Source organism: Anas platyrhynchos, chromosome 12 (assembly GCF_047663525.1).
Source record: "Anas platyrhynchos isolate ZD024472 breed Pekin duck chromosome 12, IASCAAS_PekinDuck_T2T, whole genome shotgun sequence".
Classification (NCBI taxonomy): Eukaryota; Metazoa; Chordata; class Aves; order Anseriformes; family Anatidae; genus Anas; species Anas platyrhynchos.
The window spans coordinates 10108019-10127319 of record NC_092598.1 but is presented as its reverse complement, the minus strand read 5'-3'; the positions used below and the strand labels follow the sequence as shown (position 1 = coordinate 10127319).

Genomic DNA, 19301 nt, shown 5'->3' with positions numbered 1-19301 from the left:
ATAATGTAACAATTTGTTGGAGATGTATTCTCCTTTGAGATACAATGTAGTGTCCCCCAAGCCACTTAATTTGTTTAATTATTGATTCAATATGCTTTTGCACAAAGCAGCTACAGCAGTAAAATCAAATTAGAAATAGTTTTCAAACATTATCATATCTAATGTTTTTGCATCAGCATAACAGCAGATGCTCTTCTTTTTCAAGCTATTATTTTTATGTGCTGTAATTTGCTCTGAGAACCAGAAATGTAACATTTCAATGTAACCACAGTTTTGAGGCCCAGCAATATTATAATAATGATGTCCATAGGCTAAAGGCCTGATTGTTCTGTTTACAGAAATGGAATAGGTCTTTCACTATTGAAACATATGTGGTCAATTTTCCCCATCCTGCCATAAGTGTTCTCTCCTTTCAGAATCTGTATTCCATTTAGTTGAAATGGTTTCTTCTTTGTAAAGTATTTGTTCCATCACAGGGCACTCCCTGTACACATGCAGGGCACTTGCGTGAATGTTCCATTTCTGAATAGATCTAAGAAGTTCATAAAATATTAATAAAATCAAGTATCTAGTCTTTTAATACTCACCTGTGATACAACTGTAGTTCCAGGTACAGGAGAGCTTGGTATTACTTGGGGCTGTGCTGGTACTTGTGCTGTTGTATGAGGTGGAAGTGGCAGCCGAGGCTGACCCTGCGTCTGTGCTGAAGCTTGAGTTTGTCCACCAGTAATTACTGCAGGTTGTTGAGATGCTGATGTTCCAGTTGCTACCGTGGTCTTGAATACATTTTGAGCACTTGTTGAAACTACTGATACCTATTAATATTTTATATTAAAAAACAGATCATTCTCTAAAGTATTAAACTCAACCATAAAATTCTTAAAAACTTGACCAAAATATCGTTTCTTTCACATATGCATGTACTAACAAAATAAAACCATTAACTTTACTAATTAGAACTCCTTTATACCCTTTAACCATACTGAATAGAAGTCATCCTCATTTAAAGTTTGTTTTATTACAAAAATAAATGTACCACTAAAATGAGTTGCAATTATCCAGTTCTTTAAAGTGACCGTGCTGACATGACATCTGTAACTCAACTTTCTGCAAACTCGTGTCTTGATATAAACAAGATAATTGCTGAGGATCTGTTGTCATGTCATCGGGTTTACAATTATCTATACCCCGGTTACAACTCAGATCCAGATTATACTAACACACCAACACAGTTTCCCAACCTAATTTGAGCTCAGCAGCTGTATATATGCTTTCGCACAGTGCAAAGCCCTAGCAAACACAACTGTCTTCGATGTCGCTGGACCAAATGTAAAAACCCTGCTGCACACTTCTCAGCCTAAAGGCTAGAAAGGTTAGAAAGCTCAGGCTGAACAGAGCACCACATACACAATCCAGTTCAGCTCTGACACTTGACTTGACTAAATATACTACCCTTCCAAGTACCAAGAAGTCTCAAACAGACACGCCAAATGAGACTGCAGAAAGTAGAGAGCTCAGCGAAGCAGCACAACTTGCTGAGCAGAAGCTATCAGGACCTCCTGATCCAACCCATCTACCTGCAGAGCTTTGCTCTGACTTCGGAACAGACACAGAACAAGCTGAGCCAGGTACCTGTACTGTGATGGGTGACACTGTGGATCCTGTGGCACTAGTGACCATGCAGAAGGAAATACTAGAGCTCTTGGCAGGAGACAAACCCAGTCCAGCATGTCCACCACTAAAGCGAGGCTTACAAGCCCAGCTGACTGTTGTTTTTAAAGAAAAATATTATAACTATACTACTAATTTTTGTCTGTTATCTAGAAAAAAACAGAAAATACAATCTAGGCTATCATTCAACACCTGCATAATACAGATGGACTATCCATTCATTATTTACTTCTATGTTTGTGATAAAAGCAAACATAGTAACATTTCTCATTAAAATTCACATTAGGAAAACCATACAACTATAAACATACTCCCCCCTATCTTCTGCTTTTTATATTCTTAGTACTTACTGTGGTATGTGAAAGAATAGAGCCTCCTGGCAGAGTTGCAGCAGACGTAGCACTAACAGGTGTCGCAGTTGATTGAACAACTTTGGCTTGCACGGGAAGTCCTAGGCGGACAGTAGATGTGGCTACAGAAGTTGGTTGCTAATAAAGGAAAAGTAAGAATTTTATTTTTTCCCCTCATTAGTAACTTGAGCTGCAAAGCTTTTTAATAATAGTGACTGCAAGAAGAATCAGTATTTCTTTGTGAATTGTCGGCACGGAATGCACGCTGTAATCAGAAAGCAACTGGAATGTTAAAGGCAGCTGAAGGAAAATAATTGGATTACAGCCTTTTACTCAGTAGCACACTGCAAGTCAAGAACACTACATTTGTTTTAAGCAGCAAACATATGGACTGTCTTTGTAATTTACCATAACTGGTGAGATTAGTATAGAGATTGCTCACCATTATATAGAAGGACTAATTCGACAAGATTTGGGAAGAAAAAATGTCTTCAGAAAAGTTGTAATTTAATTAATACATCACACAGTAAAGTAATTCCAACAAAAGGGATCTGCTTGTTATTAAAACTGCAGACCCCATTGGTCTCAATTCTTATATTCTCTTATAACTGGCATTTACTGAGATTTGCATTGAAATAAATATTTAGAAAAGACAAATTTTCTACGTGTTTAAAGAGATCATAACCAATCTTGTTTCTCGTTAGATAGCAAAATGTGAATAAAGAAAAATTATAAGTTATATGTCACTGTAGTTAGTACTTTTATAAAGAACAGCTTATTTAAAATTCTTACACTATTAAACCTACATAAAATACTTCTTCAAAGAATATTGAGTATACTTATGAGATCTCCAGAAGGAACAGAGGCCCAGGCAGGTATTTAAAGCCCCAAGCACTCCCTATCAATCAGGCCAGCAACATAATCTACTGGATAATAATCTTTTGTGTTTGGGGGAAATAAATAAATAAACAAATCTACCTGACATCTGAACAAAGCCTTTTTTTTTTTTTTTTTTTTTTGTCTGGACAGTTTACAAGATTATTTTTATTTTTTTTTATCTTGAGTTGAGGAGGTAGCCTAGAGGCAATATACAGCATCACTGTGAATAGGCAGAATTGTCTCTCTTTTTGGAAGAACTACTATAAACGCTTTTTCTGTTTTTAAATACCACAATTGCGTCTTCTGTACAATTTCTCAATTATACAGAAGACCAATAGCCTCAATTTCCCTTAAACACTGGTCAAATGAAACTATATGTACCTGATTTGTGCCTACATTTAAAAATATGAATACTGTATATCTTGTTCATTTGCTTATAATCAGTATTTCCAACCTACGAATACAGCATGCCTGTGCTGTCAAGCCTTCTTGTCAGTAACTGCTTCCAGAGTTAAGGATGTACAAAGAAGGCAGACAACCAGGCAACCTACAATCAGGCAGCTACTCAGTTCCACAAAAGATGTGTAAATACATACATAGCTCAGGCTGCTAGCTAGGGAATTTGTCTCAACTAATAAATGCCCACAATTCTTCATAGAAATATGCTTGGAAAAAAAAAAAACTGCATACAAATAAAATATAAAATGTCAGTATCATAACAGTGTAGAACCCAGCTAAGTATGCAACACCTTCCATACAAAGTATTCCACTGTGACAGACCACAGAAGCAAGCTGTGAAACATGAAGACTAAATTGACCCTGTTTTAAAAGTCACTAGTGACAAATGCTGTTGATACAACTCATTAATAGATTTTGCTGCCATATTGTACATTAAGAAAAAACCTTACTAACACATAACTACAAACAAAATAATGCAATGGTTTATTTATGTCATTCCAAAACTCAACAATGTTTAAAAGGTAAGAATGAAATGAGCGGATGAGAAACAGAAAAATTTTTTGAGGTTAGTTTCTTGTTAAGTATAATGGAAATGATCTTCAAATGACAACTGCAAGTTACCAGAAGACATTATAAAGATTCACAACACAAACACATCAACAAGAACTAGTAGAAAACCATGACTTAGAAGCTAACAGCTGTATTTTCTATGAAGAGAAAGCTGTAAATAGATCTCAAAAGAAATCTATCAAAAAGAAAACAAAAGTGATCAATGTCATAAAAAAATTGTAACCCAATGTATCAAGCTCCTTCAGGAACAGTATAAAAGCTTTTATGATATTATTTGAAGAACAACAGCTACAGTTTAGTATGTTAGAGATTAGATTCCAAAATTACTAACCAAAGCTTAGAAAGAAATGTATTTTCCAAATGTAGCTGTATCATTTTTGATTAGATGCATTGCATGTTTTTATGTTTCGTAAAGATATGAAAGTAACATTTAAGGGGCTTTTCCAGGTTACTTGGAACTTAGCAGGCAGGAAACCAGGCCTGAATACTGTACTGAATACAGCATATACTCCACTACAAATCTCCACAGGGACATCTGAGAGCACTTAAGATAGCCTTCTGTATACAAGCTTAAGTTGGGTCTGTCCACACAAAGAGCTTAGATATTCTAAGCAGGGGACAGCACGGTGTTAATGTTGAAATAAAGATTTCAAAACAGTCCAGCTTATGAGCAGCTTGGAGGGTAGATTCCCAAGAATTCATTCTGTTGGCACAAGTCATGCAGAGTGCAAGTTACTCTGGTTTCAGGGTGCAGTAAGTCCCTTCCACAAAGGCAGTCAGTGCACACTATAATCATTCACAGAAGGAGCCAATGTGGAATTACTCTGTGTACTGTAAATTCACTCCTTAAATAGCTCTATCTTAACCTTCCTATTTGGACCTTCTCCCCAGAGCTCTGGAGACATGGGTAGAAAGGCAAAGCTCAAGGCATAAACAGGAGCAAATCGCTTTGTACCTGCTGAGCACAAACCAGGTGCCACTATATTCAAAGTAATATATACAAGGCTGCATTTGAAAAAGCAGGCCACCTGAATATGGAATAAATACACCAAATCATCTGGGATTACTTACCACTGCCAAGGCAGGACTACACAATTGCATTGTGTATTCAGGTTTTTAAAATCAAGAGAACTTAAACAGCCGTTGGTTAGTACTCTGATGTAAGTCAATCCTTAGACACAAGTTAGGTGTATTTTGTACCACAGTACCACCTACTGATGAACACTCAGGGTGCCACTCCATTAAGGAACAAGATCTCTGCATTACAAAGCAAGACAGCTTACTTTTGATGTTAAATATATTCTTCATGATCAACCTCATCAATAAACTTGTCCACTACCAACCATGAAAGGAAGCCAAAAAACACACCGGTATGTGCTATGCAAAACTCAATGTTAGTACAACTCAGGCCTTAAGATCAGATTGATTTGCAAAACCTGAAATAAACGTGTTTTTTTGGTGGTGTTGTTTGTTGTTTTTTTTTAATTGTCAGTCCAAAAGATTCCTTACAAACAAAACAAGCCATGCTGACACTCAAGGTCCTGATGCCTCAAACAATAAAAGATAGTGTTTTAACAAAGAAAAAGTGAAGGAAGGATTGCAGATGCTGGCAGAAACACAGGGTAAAGATCAAATGTGGTAGTTTAGAATAATTTATACAGCTTTTCTTATAGGTATGCCTGGTAGCCCTATTTCTTATTAAGCATCATAACATTCCCCATTACCAAACCCTGTTTTCCTATACTTAAAATTATGTTGAATTTCTCAAGTGTTTGTGAAGAAGCTTTATATGCTTACTGACTGCCTCAGATTGAATTCTTTTGGTTATGGCTCATCTGAAAAATGCACTCAAGCTTTGGATGCAGAGCAATTTGTATGTTAGGGATTTGATTTTTTTTTTTTTTTTTTTTTTTACTCTTGTAAAAATATAGCCAAACTGTGCCAAAGGACCCCTGCTTTTAAAACATTTGCACAACACTGCAGCAAATGACTAGCAAGTCAGTCAACATAGGCAGAACCTTCATTACCACCAAAATTCTTAGATGCCACAGCACTGCTGGAGTGAAGCACCAGAATCCAAAGCAGGGAGATGCTGCCGTGTTCCTCATATCTGAGATGTCACTTTTGGGTTCACAAAGTAGGAGAACAGGAAGAAGATTCAGGACATGCAAAACCATGCTAAACACAGGACACAGACCTCATTTGACACTATTGCTGGAATGTATTTAAAGAGAAAAAAAAAAAAAAAAAAAAGAAAACACAAGAAAAATGTTGGCAGTGGGGCATGGAGAAAGGGACAGCAAACCAAAGAAAACAGTCCTTAAAAAGGAGGTGAATTTGGGCCCTAAAATTAAATTCCACCCCTGCCTCAATAGCATAGTGCTCATTCTACTGCACAAATATTCTACTGCATGCAAATACAGATGATCTACTATAATTAATACTATTATGCCATGTATTTATGAGGGCACAACTTGAAAAGTGGGGTTTGTGTCCAGGATTGGTCATAGTTGCAAGTGAAAACAATGAAATCACACTGAACACAAAAAAAATAACAGTATTTTTAATTGATCACCTAATGTCCCTATTTTCTACTTATAAAAAGAAGCTAATAATCCCCTTGACTGCATTGTTGAGAGAATTATTATATGGATAAGCTTCGCCAAAAAAAAAAAACAAAAAAAAAAACTTGCTTGGTAATTAATTCCCACTTCAGAAAGGGGCTTAGATATTATGCAGCAAATAAGCCTGAAGCAACCCACTGAATAGAGGAGAAAAAAATATTACTTAAATCTTCATCAGGCTGTTGAACCTACACATTGTAGAACTTAAGAATAATAATAGTGTGAGATCTTGTAGTGTAAAGCCACTACAGGAGAGCCACTATTAGTTTGCTCACGAACCTTCCTTATAGCATTTCCTAATCTTTGCATTCTTAATTTTACAGCCTTACTAATGTTTGGAAGTTTTCTATGGATGATATTCTAAGAAGTTTTAAAAATATATGTTAACACAATTAAAATGTAAATAGTAGAATTTATAAGAAGAACTTAGTACCCACTTACACAGAAAAGATTCAGCCACCACGAGAGAAAGGAAGGAAGGAAAATGGTTTTGTGGTTAAAGCACAGCCAAGACCACACACCTTTTAACTTTTCTGGCCGTTAAATCTACCTGCTCTGCTAACAGGAATGTCTTCTCCAGAATATTGCACAAGAGAAACAAGTTGTCTATACAAAAAAAATACTATGGAATAGCTTGTTTGATAATAATGGCAATACACCTAAGGCAAAAACAAAGAGTTCTCAATTTGCTTAAAATTTCTAAGAAACGTAAAATGAGCATTTCTCAGGAAAGCAGGAAGAATGTGAAAAACTGTAAAAAAAATCAATAAACAAGAAAAAAGATCAAGATTAGAAGAAGACAAAAATGCAAACACAGGCATAGCATATTATCAAAACTATGTCAGATTTGAAAGGCTCAGCTTTAGAAAGAACAGCTTCTGAAATATCAGACAAGTTTAGAACTGCTCTAAACATCACACCTGATGGCAAAGACTAAGCTGCTGTTGCCTGCATCAGACATGCTCCATAGCAAAAAAAAAATATAGCCATATCCAGAGCAGGTGATTCAGCACTTTTCACAAATACAATCTCATTTAACAGAACATATGTTAAGGCAAAACTCTATAAAGTGAATGTCAAAATACAGAAAACAAATCAGTAAAATTTATATCTTGAACTTGAAATTCTGAAGAGCAGGAAGTTAGAATAATGCCTAATTAAAGAAAAAATAAAGCTAGAACTATCATTTTCTTAGCAATAAATAAATCAGTATTGGTTCATTGTACTATTTATGCAATGGAAAGAAAATTCAAATGACTGGTAATCTTATTTGTAGCACAAGAATTGTTAAGTAGTCCATTTATATGCCTAAATATTTGTACTGAACTATTAAACATTACACAACTTTACAATACCATTTCTGATTGCTAACATTATATAAAGCAACTTATTACTGGAAAACACATTTTTAATCAAACCTGAAACAAAAACATTAACAAGCTCTACGATTGAATTTATTTCAGTTAAATAATCCAATAAGCAATCTCAGAAGCAAATAAAAATTATTTCACCTGATTTGCAAGTTTCATTAACACGTACTCCAGAATAAAACACTGTAGGCCAGGATTAATATAACATTGGCCTTTTCCATATGCTACTCACTTATATTTTCCTGCTGTCCAGCAGCACCTTAATTTCGTAATCACTGACAAATAATTTCAGTTGAAACTAATTTATAATAAGGAGCTTACTTTTTTCTTTTTGGTTATGAATATAAAACTAACTGGGTATTACAATAGTGAAACCCTTAAAAAAAACTCTAGATCAAAAGCATGAAAAGACGAACTGTACAAATGAAAAATTTAGATAAACAAAAGAAACTCACCAAAGAAAAACTAGATGGCAGCACCTACCTATTTTTCATAATTTCACAAGTACAGACTCCAAAACAAGATATGGAGGCAAAAATAGGCAAAAATTTAATACAGTCTAAATAATAAGTAATTCCAACAGTCTCTAAATCTCATCATATCTGAAGAATGTAGTTATCCAAGTAAACCCATGCTTATTTGACCTGCTCTTAGAAGAAGAGTCCAGAACAAAATTTTTCTAAGAGTAACTGAAGTTCCATCAAATTATAGCTTGTTCCCTAAAAATCCTGTCCTAAAAATCCTTATCCTATAGCAGGTAAAATTTTGCCAAAGCTGATGACGTTTTAATATTCATATGAAAATAATTTTTATCAAAAAGTAGAAGGAAGCTAAAATAAATATGTAGAAAGGAAATTTTCAATTAAAATTATGCACTGTTAATTCAAACCAATGTTTCCTATAAACATCTTTTATATCTTTATATTTTAGATGTTTAGCTTCGTAGATGCTTATACTATAGCATCTGAAGTTACATATCTTAATATTTCTGAACTTTTACGTTTGACACTGCAATCACAGTACAACACTGAAAACAATTATTTAGCTGAGTAACTTGTGATAATTGACATTGGCCAGAAATTAGGACAACATGGAAGAAAAGCAATCATACCACCTATGAAGGTGGTATTCTCATGTATTCTTTGCAGTATGATATGATCTTCTAGAACGCTCAAAGCAGACTGCAAATTTCCTGTCCATGTAGAAAGTCTGTGCTACCACAGACAAAGCTTTATAGTTCTCTTGGAGCAAAACATAAACTCAGTGAGAAAGTACATCACTAATTTCTACATATGTAAAGCACCCTGCACTTTAAACCAAATCAAGTTATTTTAAAAGAACGGATAAAATGCATAGTAAGAAATTTGATGAGCTCTATGTGTAAAATAACAATCTTTCCATTAACATAATGGAAAGTCACATTTGATGTTCTAGAGTTAAAACTACGTAGCCTGCAATATTTGTCAATCTTGCATAATATCTCACAACTGAAGCAGCAAATGTTTATGTTGCCTGTTCTGAGCTAATAGTACACACAGTTTTACTCTGCTTGAGTCGGTCCAGACTAGGACTCCTGACCACTATACCTTTTAGACATAAAACAGTATTTTTCACACTTCTAAAATTTCTACTGAAACTTTTAATTGACAGAATTTAGCTTTCTGACACATCATAATTTGATTCTGAAGGAGAAAACAGTTTAATTATCAGCTCACTGGAAGAATTATTTTTCGATACATACAATCTCTGTATTTTAAAACTTCGTCCCTTTTTCTCGGATATTCATAATGACCACTGAAATAACTGACATTGCCAAAAACTTAGCATAATATTTATCACTGGAGTTTTCTTCCAGAAAACTAATGAATAGCCTCTGCTTATAAAACTTCCACTTAACCAAATGGAAGTCTAATATCTAGTTTTGATATGATAAAACCTTTAAAAATAAGCTTTTATAATGTGTCTTTAAAATGTTTTCAAGCATTATTTTTAAATTACATTTTAAGTTCAATTATATTCAAAATATGAGCACCGTAAAAGTGAAAGAAGAGTCTACACACTACATGCAGGGTCATGAAGTTCAATGTACATTTTTGAGGGACATTACTGACCATTTCTTATCTTAATAACAACAAATAAAGAAATGATGCAGTGCAGTTTGGGCAGCTACCACAAATCTCTCTCAAAGCAGATGAATACTGATTAGCTGCAATATCATTATTCCAATCCTGCCACCCTAAAATATTCAAAATATTGCATCCTGTAACACATTTACCATTCATAAGGCCTTGCTGGTTACCTCTATTCTTAAGCAGTTTATTCGCAAAGTTTAAAGAAATATTTATAATGCTGTGCAGCAGGGTATCCAGCTGGTCAGAATCCTGCAGAAAAACAATAACATCACTCTACTACTACAAGTAGCTCCTTCAGATTTTGAGCATCTCTATAACCACATGAATGTGCAGTATCCTCAGAGATTAATTTCTATAAAGATCCCCTAAGTCATATTACGCTCTTTCCACAATTTTAACTGCTTCATATAAATTGAGAACACCTGCCTGAGGCCAGCATGATCAATTACCAACACCTGTTGTGCACAGATCTCAAAGTTGACTTTGGGATAGAAATTCCAATTTTCTAAAAACAGAACACACGTCGCCAAGCAGTCCATCTACATTTTTGTCCTAAGATCCTAGGCTCAATAAAGATGTACTCCTCCAATGTTTTCAAACTACAGACAATTTGTTAATATTTAGTTTGCTATGAATGTTTCCACTTTGAATTTTAATTCTGAATGCTGGACACAGCAACCAAAGTTATGTGAAAACTAACAGTATGAAACAAAACCAATTAAAGCTAACTTATTTTAACAGACTGATGTCATATTCTTGGTACAACCCCACCCTGTGATCTGTTATGCATTTATACTATACTCTCGTCTTGGGATCTGTTTCTAGAACATGTGCTATGTGCTATTTTTTTATTGTAGTCAATAGTATAGAAGTGACGTATTTACAAAAAAAAAAAAAAGCAACCAATGACAGACACACGAACTAAATAGAGAAACTTCTCTGGATTTTTGTTGTTGGCAAGCTAGTTAGAAAATCTGGGAATTAGGGTAGGCTTATCTTTGTATTTGTTTTTCCTGAGATACATTTATATTTGAAGGATTTTTACAGGTTTCCTACCCTTCCAGATATCCCAAATTTAAATATTAACCAGCTGCTTTTTCTGCTAAGAGTTCTTTTGCGTATTCTATCCACTACTGCACTTACCTTTTCCCTGAGAGCATTAAGTTCTTTAAGTGCCTCCAGGGTTTTCTTTGTGCTCTTCCTGAGATACATTCCACTGAGTTACATGAGTTACATTCATGATTAAAACTTACATTCTAGTTGGCTACTCTGTGCTTTAGATTACCTCATGTTATTAATTCATTTTCAATTCTCCAATTATATTTTGGCATCCTTCTCTTCTGATACAGTCGTCATTTCTTTCAGTTTTTACTTGAACAAACTTTGAGACTATAAATACGGTGTAATGCACAAAGCATGTAAGGGGACAGCAATCAAATACTAACCATGAGGAAATACACAATCAGGTAATTTCAAGCAAGCTACAAAAGCTATTCAAAAATTCTAAAGGCATATTCTTCATTTCATTTCATTCAGGATTATTTAGCATTTCTACAAATAAAAAAACTACTGGCAAAACTACCTTTAACTCTGTGTATTATTATTATCATGGCATAGCTGTGCTATACATCCAAATATGTTTGCCCCTACATTTTAAGAGGATAATTCAGCACTAGCCCTAAACTGCATGAAGTTGAACAACATCCCTACAGAATCTTAAACTAAAGCATTTTACAAGGTAATTTACCCTGTTAACTCATACAAAACAAGGAAATTTAGTCAAAACTCAGACAAAACTTGAAGTGTAGACTGATCACACCCAGAGGTGAATCAAATCTTTCTTTTGAATTAAGTATACTATAGAAGTTAACTATTTTAAATTCTTGTATTGAATGTGCTTTGTTTTTTTTTCATTTGTAATTTCTAGTGAAATCTGGCTAGCGTGTGCATCCATTCACCATGTTGGGATATCACAACAATTCTGATTCAGAAGACACAACAGTCATTTACTAAACTAGCTGTATAAATTCCAAACTAAACTCTGTCTAAGACTGAGCCTTCTAACCCCCAGTGAACTCAGTCTGAACAGGCTCTTGAGAAAACCTATAAAGTAGATTCTTCGAGGAAAAAAAAATCCCAAACCCCAGAAAATAAACTGCATTTGAATAAGTATTTTCTATTTTCAATACCAAAAAGAAGTGTGTGTTGGGGGGAGAACATTTGTAAAAATCTAAGAACTAATAATGTACAAAACAGAAGAGAACACAATGCACAAAAACAAAGTGAAATCAAGCCAGACATACCTGAGCTGTTGACAGGCGAAAAACTGGGCCACTTGTGGGCACTGAAAGTCTAGGTGAAATGCTGGTAGGACCCTGTCCCTGCGTTTGTACTTGAGCCTGCATTTGAGCCTGTGCTAGAGCCTGCTGAGGCACCATTACAAGTTGTCCAGCATCCGTGCGCACCAAGACCATACCTAATGAAAATAAAGTAACAGTAACTACAGAATAAAGAAAAATTTGATGAATTATAAAGAAGCATCTAACTATGAAACATAGAAAGATACAGAATAAAGAAAAATGTACAGTACTATACGTTATTTATATTCTTTTTACTCTGGTGTAACATGAGATTTAATTCAAAGAAGAGGAGGAGCCCCGGTTAGCAGACAAAAACTACCCAATTTAGTTTGAAATTCAAACAACTTGTATTATGGTACCAGTGACAAAATAAAAATGATAACTTGAGCATATAGGCATGCAGTAACTTTTAGAGGTGTAGCTACAGTCAGGAGAATAAAATTAGGAAGAAATATTAATTAAAAGTAAGCTATAGCAACAGTCCGTAGCTGAGAACTCAATTCAGTTTAAATACATGTGTATCAGGGACAACTACATGAGAGCTTCACTAAAACAACTGCTTTAGGAAATGTGTGCATGCAAACATTAGGCCAAACACATTTCTAAGTATACAATATTTAAGATTTAGTTAACGTTTTGAGCATTAACACATGAATTTACTTGGCATCCACCATCGCTGTACTGGGAGGCACTACATATGGCTTAGATACCAAGAAAAAACACTGTTATACCCAGAGGACCAACATAATTAGTCTTCAACAGAAAAGAATCAAAGCACAGGTATTTTAGGAAAACACCAAAGGCATTTTTTTTTTTTAAACGAACAGAGTACTTTGACAAACAAATGTTTTCCAACACTTTCTGGGTGTAAACGGGAATGCAATACTTTCAGATTATTTTCTGGTAATGCATTTCAGAAATAGACGTCTTCTACGCAATGCACAGTCAGTGCCATCCAGTCTTGCCCTTAGTGCTACCGTCCCAAAACTTCCACAATCCATGGGTCAGAAAAGGGGACATAATGGCTACCCTGGCCCCTAGATCATCTGGACCCTTACACTTATGCAAGATCACTACAAATCATATAATGCGCTTCCTCCAGCTCAGTGAGAACTAAGAAGCGATTCTGCAGCCAGATCATTTAAAAAAGAATTTCCAAGTTAGTCCCAGAATACATTCTAATGATCTAACCTAGATGTAAGTAGGATACAATGTAGTATCAAAGAGGAATGGGTCTATAAAAAATAAGGATCTAGAAAATCACTTTTACTCTTGGTAACAGACAGTAGACTGTTTCTGCAACTTATCTCTGCACACAAATTTCTTCATATACATACTTAAAAAAAAAAAAAACTTTTCAAGGGAAAATAAAGATGGTACAAGCATATTCTTACTTCTCAGGATTAGCTTCAAAATCAGGACATAATTCTATAATAAACACACAAGTGAACTGCAGCATCAATAAAAGCCCTCACTCACCAAGTCTTAGATGCTCCCAGCCAACCTTCACTACTAAAATCACCAACAAAAGACAAATTTCTGCCACTATGAACCAGAGTTGGGGAAATCAAGCTTTAAGGTAAAAGCCCTACAGATCTACGTCAAGGATCATATCCAAAAGACATGATCATAACTCTCTTTCAAAGCCCAAAGAGTAATTTGTAAAATAAGAGTTTAAAATAATAATAATAAAAAAATCTTACAAAAGTAATTTTCTAGGTCCATTAGCCCTTCAAGCACCAAACCTCAGGGGTTATCTTTGTAAAAAAAAAAAATCCATAAGCAGAGTATGTATTTGATATATGCCATACTTAAAGCATCTGGCTACACAAATATTAAAACAAATATTAATACATTGCCCAAACTGGCCAGACAGATAACCGTTCTTTGAGTATGCTGTGAACGTTATATAAAAATCCTCGCTGGATTATGCCTACCATGCATTAAAAAATACATATTGTTTGCATCACATTGATTCACAGGTGTTTTGTTAATCATTTTTTCAACTTTGTAAAACTCAATTTGAATTAAAAAATGTAATGGAATAGACAAATTAACTGCAACACATTTAATAGATTTCAAACTATCTGATAATAAAATCAAATTCAAATAACTTTCTACACTATTATTTCCAGAACATTTTTTAAATCTTTGACAATATTGCTTTCAAGGGCTTTGCTTTCCTCTTCCATTTAAAAATCAAGTAGCAGAAGAAAGTTTTCAGGCAATGAACTTTATAAACAGTATGCAAAGTTATGATACACGTTATCTTCAGTATTAACAAAGGGAAATCCCAGATTAACAATGGCAAATCAAAGGCTAAAGTCCCTAATACAATCTGAAGAGCAACAATTTCATTTTTTTTAAAAACTAAGCTCTTATCTGCTTCAAGTTAGGTCTTCATGGAACCACTAAGCTTTATCTAGTTGGAGCATTTGAATTTGGAGCTGGAGTTTCATACACTGTGGTCAAACAGACCACTACTAAAAGTCTACTTGAAAGCAAGTTTCTACGCTATCACATTTTTGCTCTATTTACCTTGGTTAACAAATATCAACTATTTTAAGAAATGTGGAGAAAGAAATATGTTATTTCAGATATCGGTATCTCCAGGTGTTATCACACTGCTGATATCAATAGCCCCAAAAAAAAAGTACTTTAAATGTTAATCCACCTAAAAGAAGATGTAACAAACTTGCCAACTTTTTGCAATGTGAAAATCTAAGTAGAGGAGCACAGACTGCGACCCTTCAAAATTCCATATAAGCAAAACACAGTCAAGAAGGAATCACCATGATGAAGAGATGCTGTGGTGGTTTGTTAGCAACCTGCTGAACTTACATTTTCAATAAAGAAAAATCAAGAAACTAAAAGGTGGACAAACAGAACGTTAAGGGTTACTTCAGAGGCAGAAAGAAAATCCAGTGATGTACAGACTGCCCGTATGCGGCAAGGAATGACGCGATCACACATGCTGAAATGAAAAGTTTTAGATTAGATAATTTAGCCTGTGTTTGGTCACCTGGTTCACATCTGAAGACGCTTCCTGAAAATAGGAAAGAGTTTTCTCACAGAACACAGACATAAAATTATTCCTAGTTAACACATTCCAGACTTTTGTGGTGCACAGCTGGTTATCACAGCATTACTCAGTAACTTACCGTGTCCGTCACTCTCCCTAATAGAAGGAAAGGAGTAACTCACCCAACAGCAGCCACAACTACTCATGACAGGAGCGGCACGTCCCATACCCATCACATCCTCCTTAAGGCCAGCCGCTTGGGTAGGACTTGCCTTCAGACTTGCCTCTTCTCGTGTTCCCGGCACCCCGGGCAGCGGGAAATCGGCAACTTGGAAAAACCTCGGCCAAGAACACGGGTCAGCCAAGAGCCGCGAGCCCGCCGCCGCCCTGCCACTTACCCGGCGGTATCGTGAAGCCCGGCGGCAGCTGGATGGTGGTCTGCTGCGGCGGCCTGACGATCAGCTGGGGGGCCACGATCCTGGGGGCAGCGCCCAGCGCCGGCCTGGGGGACAGCGCCTGGGGGGCGGCGGGGAGCGCAGCGCCCGCCTTGGCGACGCCCGCGGGCTTGGGGCCGCCGCCGGGCGCCACCGCGGCGGAGGGCGGCGGGGCGCAGTTGGCGACCGAGCCTTGTCCCGGCGGCGTGGCAGCGCCGGCGGCGGGCGCGGGGCTGGCGGAGTTGCCGAGTGCGTTTAGTGCGGGGAGCGGGCCGTGTGGGGGCTTGGGCTGCGCCGGGGAGGCGTCGGCGCTGCCGCGGCTCTGATGGTTGCTGACTGGGGGCACCGCCGCCGGCCGGGCACCGCCGCCTTCCCCGTTGGGCGCCGCCTCGCCAGGGAGCACCGAGGAGGGCGTCGAGGAGGCAGCGGCGGCGGTGCCCTCCTCGCTCTCCTCCTCCTCGGCTCCCTGCCGCCCGCCGCCCCCCGCCCCGCTCCCCCCCGCGGCCTCGGCTCCGGCTCGCAGCGGCGGCGGGCAGTCGGCGGCGGGCGGGCTGCCGCCGGGGCCGGGGCTGGCCGCGTCCCGGGCAGCCGCGTGGGGGTGGGTGGTGGTGGTGGTGGTGACAGGCTGGGCAGGGGGGCCGGCGGGCTGCGGCGGGGCAGGGGCGGCGGGGCTGCTGCTGCTGCCGCCGCTGAGGAGAGCGGCTCCATGTGATTGCTGCACACTACTACTGTTTACACTCACTCCCCGCCCTGCCGCCGCCGCCGCCGCCGCCGACACCGCCGCTGCCGCCGGGGGGGACGGGGACGGGAGCGGCCCCTGGGCAGGGGCTCGGCTCTCCGCGGCTCCGGGGCGCCCCGCCGCCTCCTCTGCCGCCGGGGCCGGGGGAGGAGCGGGGTGCCCTTGCTGCTGCCGGACGGGGCTGCTGCCCCCCGCTAGGCTCCCCTGCTGCTGCTGCTGCTGCTGCTGCGGCTGCTGCTGCTGGGACGGGGCGGAGGTCCTGGGCTGGGGCGCCTCGGCGGAGCCCCGGCCGCCGGCCAGCTGCGATTCCAAGGAGCCCACCAGGTCGCTGACCGCCTTCTCGTCCACCTCCTCGGAGAAGAGCAGCATCTCTTCCAGGGGGTCCGAGGCGCCCGCCGCCATCTTGCGCTGAGCTGGGAGCCGGCGGCGCACCACGCAGGCGCGCCCGGCCTCTGCCGCGCGCGGGGCAGGCTGGGAGGGGCCGCCCACCCCCGCCGCCGGGGGAGGGGGCGCGGGGGCCCCGCGGGCTGACAGGAGGCTGAGGGGGGGGATCCCGCCCGGCCCGGCCCCGCCGCGGCCCTTCCCTTCGGGGCTCGGGGGCTCCCGGTGAGATCCGCGGCCCCCCCGCGGCCCCCTGGCGGCAGGGTGTGGGGAAGGGGCCGGCGGCTCGCCCGGTCTGGGCGGGGCTGTGCGTTTGGCGGGGCTGTGTGAGGGAGCGGCCGCGGGAAGCGTCCCTGGGCAGGTGCTGAGGGGCTGCTGGGGCTCGGGGTGCTGAGCTCGCCCTCTGCAGCGTCCCGCTGCCCCGTTACCTTGTGAGCAGGGCTGCTGTAATACCCTGACAGTAATTCCAGCCTGCACAGGATTTTCCACACGCTTAGGGAGAAACGAGAGCCCGCGCGCAGGCTGTGAGTGGCTCAGCTGCCTCATACGCTGACTTCTTCAAAGACAGCGTCAAGTGCTACCGGGGCTGTTTGAAGTGCTAAGATACGGGCAGGATACCTGCACCCTGCACTGCTGCGTCTGCTTTAGGTTTAGACACTTATGTCCAAACTACTGCTTTACCACAACTGGAATGGTGACAGTAATACCATTCCTAATGTGGACACTTAACAGAAGACTCGTGAACCAAAACCAACTTCTTTGTATCATCGCAGCAGCTGCCTTGCCACAGCATTCCCTCACTATCCCCACTGAACATTTGAGGTAGTTTATTCTGTTAATAACACCTTTGCCATTGGTCTTCTATACACTCTTTTCCCCATCAGTGCTTGCCTCATGCATTTAGAAATGCCACATAAAAAGAAAAGTGGCCTTAACCCATGATTTCTTTGGCAAATGACAGGGCAGTTTCTCTGATGGGACCTTCAGAATAAATGGTTTTGCTAGTGTGACTAACCACTGTTCACAGTTCATTCAAGATGTTCTTGCACACAGTTGGTTAAAAAAACATATTTTTGGAGCTGCCAGCAGAAAACAGCTTAGATTCTGCTAGCCTTCAAAAGCATAGATGTCAAACTTGGATGTATTTGAGCTGCTACTCTGTGGCCTAAAATAGTGACTTCTTAGTGATTTCTTCATTTTCCACAAAACAGAAGAACATGCGTTGGTGAATGACCTACCTTCAGTGCACAATGCGCTAATAGAAAAGAGTGAAGAGCTCACAGCACACCCATGCACACAACTGTTCTCCATTCCCAGGCTCAGTCTGTTAAGTCATACATTGTATGACTTGGCTTGAGCCAGAAGACTAAACTGTTAGTAAATTAATTGTTACCAGCCATTGGCTTTCAATGCAGTTTACATGTTCAGGGCAGTTTTTCCTGATTGCATGGTTTTTTTTTTCCTTTACAAAACAGGTTTGTGATGAAATAAACCACTTCTAAAATGCATTACACATATACAAACAAGGTTGTGCCAGCTTAATTAGGTAAGTTTAAACATTAAAAATCAAATTAAACTAGTGCATATTTCTTAAAGTGGCCAGTAAAAGAATGAAGGCATGAAAGGGTAGTCGGAATGTATAAATGGAAGATGTGAATGCACAGTAGTACATGTGAAAAACAGTACAGAACCGTTCTTAGGAGATGTACACATCAAAAATTTGCTTAATAAATGAGCATTGCTTTTATGGAAGGCTAAAAGTGAATAAAATTCTAACTAACATTTCTACCTGGGAATTTGATTCAAAGTAGATAATCGCTTGATTTGCTATTGCACAAAAAGAATATTAATGGAGGTTTGTAAAGTCTATCTAACATTACTTTGTCCTGCATTTAAAGACATACCATACTTTACAAATTTATTTTTTAAATCAGAAAGGATGTCACAGTTCTTTCACTTACTAGGCCCTGACCTGGAATTTGCATACTGCTGTCTCCACAGTTTTTATGAAAGAATGGAGTTAGACACACAATTCTGCATCTAGTCCTAACTGTGAAAAATGTTTTTATCATACATTTTTCTAACACACTTCGCCATTAAACTTTTGTCTCCATTAAAAACACCCTAAAGGAAATCTTCATTGCTATGCAACTTTAGAAGACAAAAAGTAATCCTGTCACGGGAAAATGGCAAGTCATGATTTATACTACAGCTTTCAAAACTTCAAAAATGACCTGCTTTTAATTACAATGTTAAAGTACACTTGTGGGTGGGTAATCAGTAAAACATGAATTCCTCTTTCTTCCCACT

The 19301-nt window shown here is 39.1% G+C and overlaps 1 protein-coding gene and 1 long non-coding RNA gene across 3 annotated transcripts in view; one reads left to right on the top strand and one right to left on the bottom strand.

Annotated features, from left to right (window-relative positions):
• Positions 1–17085, bottom strand: part of LOC101804819 (transcription initiation factor TFIID subunit 4) — a 142404-nt gene extending 125319 nt beyond the window's left edge. For both annotated transcript variants that reach the window (XM_038185292.2, XM_038185293.2), the window contains exons 1-4: positions 15836–17085; positions 12359–12531; positions 2022–2159; positions 588–815 (exon numbers count right to left, since the gene is read on the bottom strand). In XM_038185292.2, the coding sequence (XP_038041220.2) occupies positions 588–815; positions 2022–2159; positions 12359–12531; positions 15836–17012 (1716 nt within the window). In that variant the 5' untranslated portion in view covers positions 17013–17085. The remainder of the gene's footprint in view (positions 1–587; positions 816–2021; positions 2160–12358; positions 12532–15835) is intronic.
• On the top strand, positions 17086–19010 carry LOC140003526 (uncharacterized). Its single transcript, XR_011812351.1, has 2 exons — positions 17086–17216; positions 18467–19010. It is a non-coding gene; the product is annotated as an uncharacterized lncRNA (long non-coding RNA).
• Positions 19011–19301: the final 291 nt, after the last annotated feature.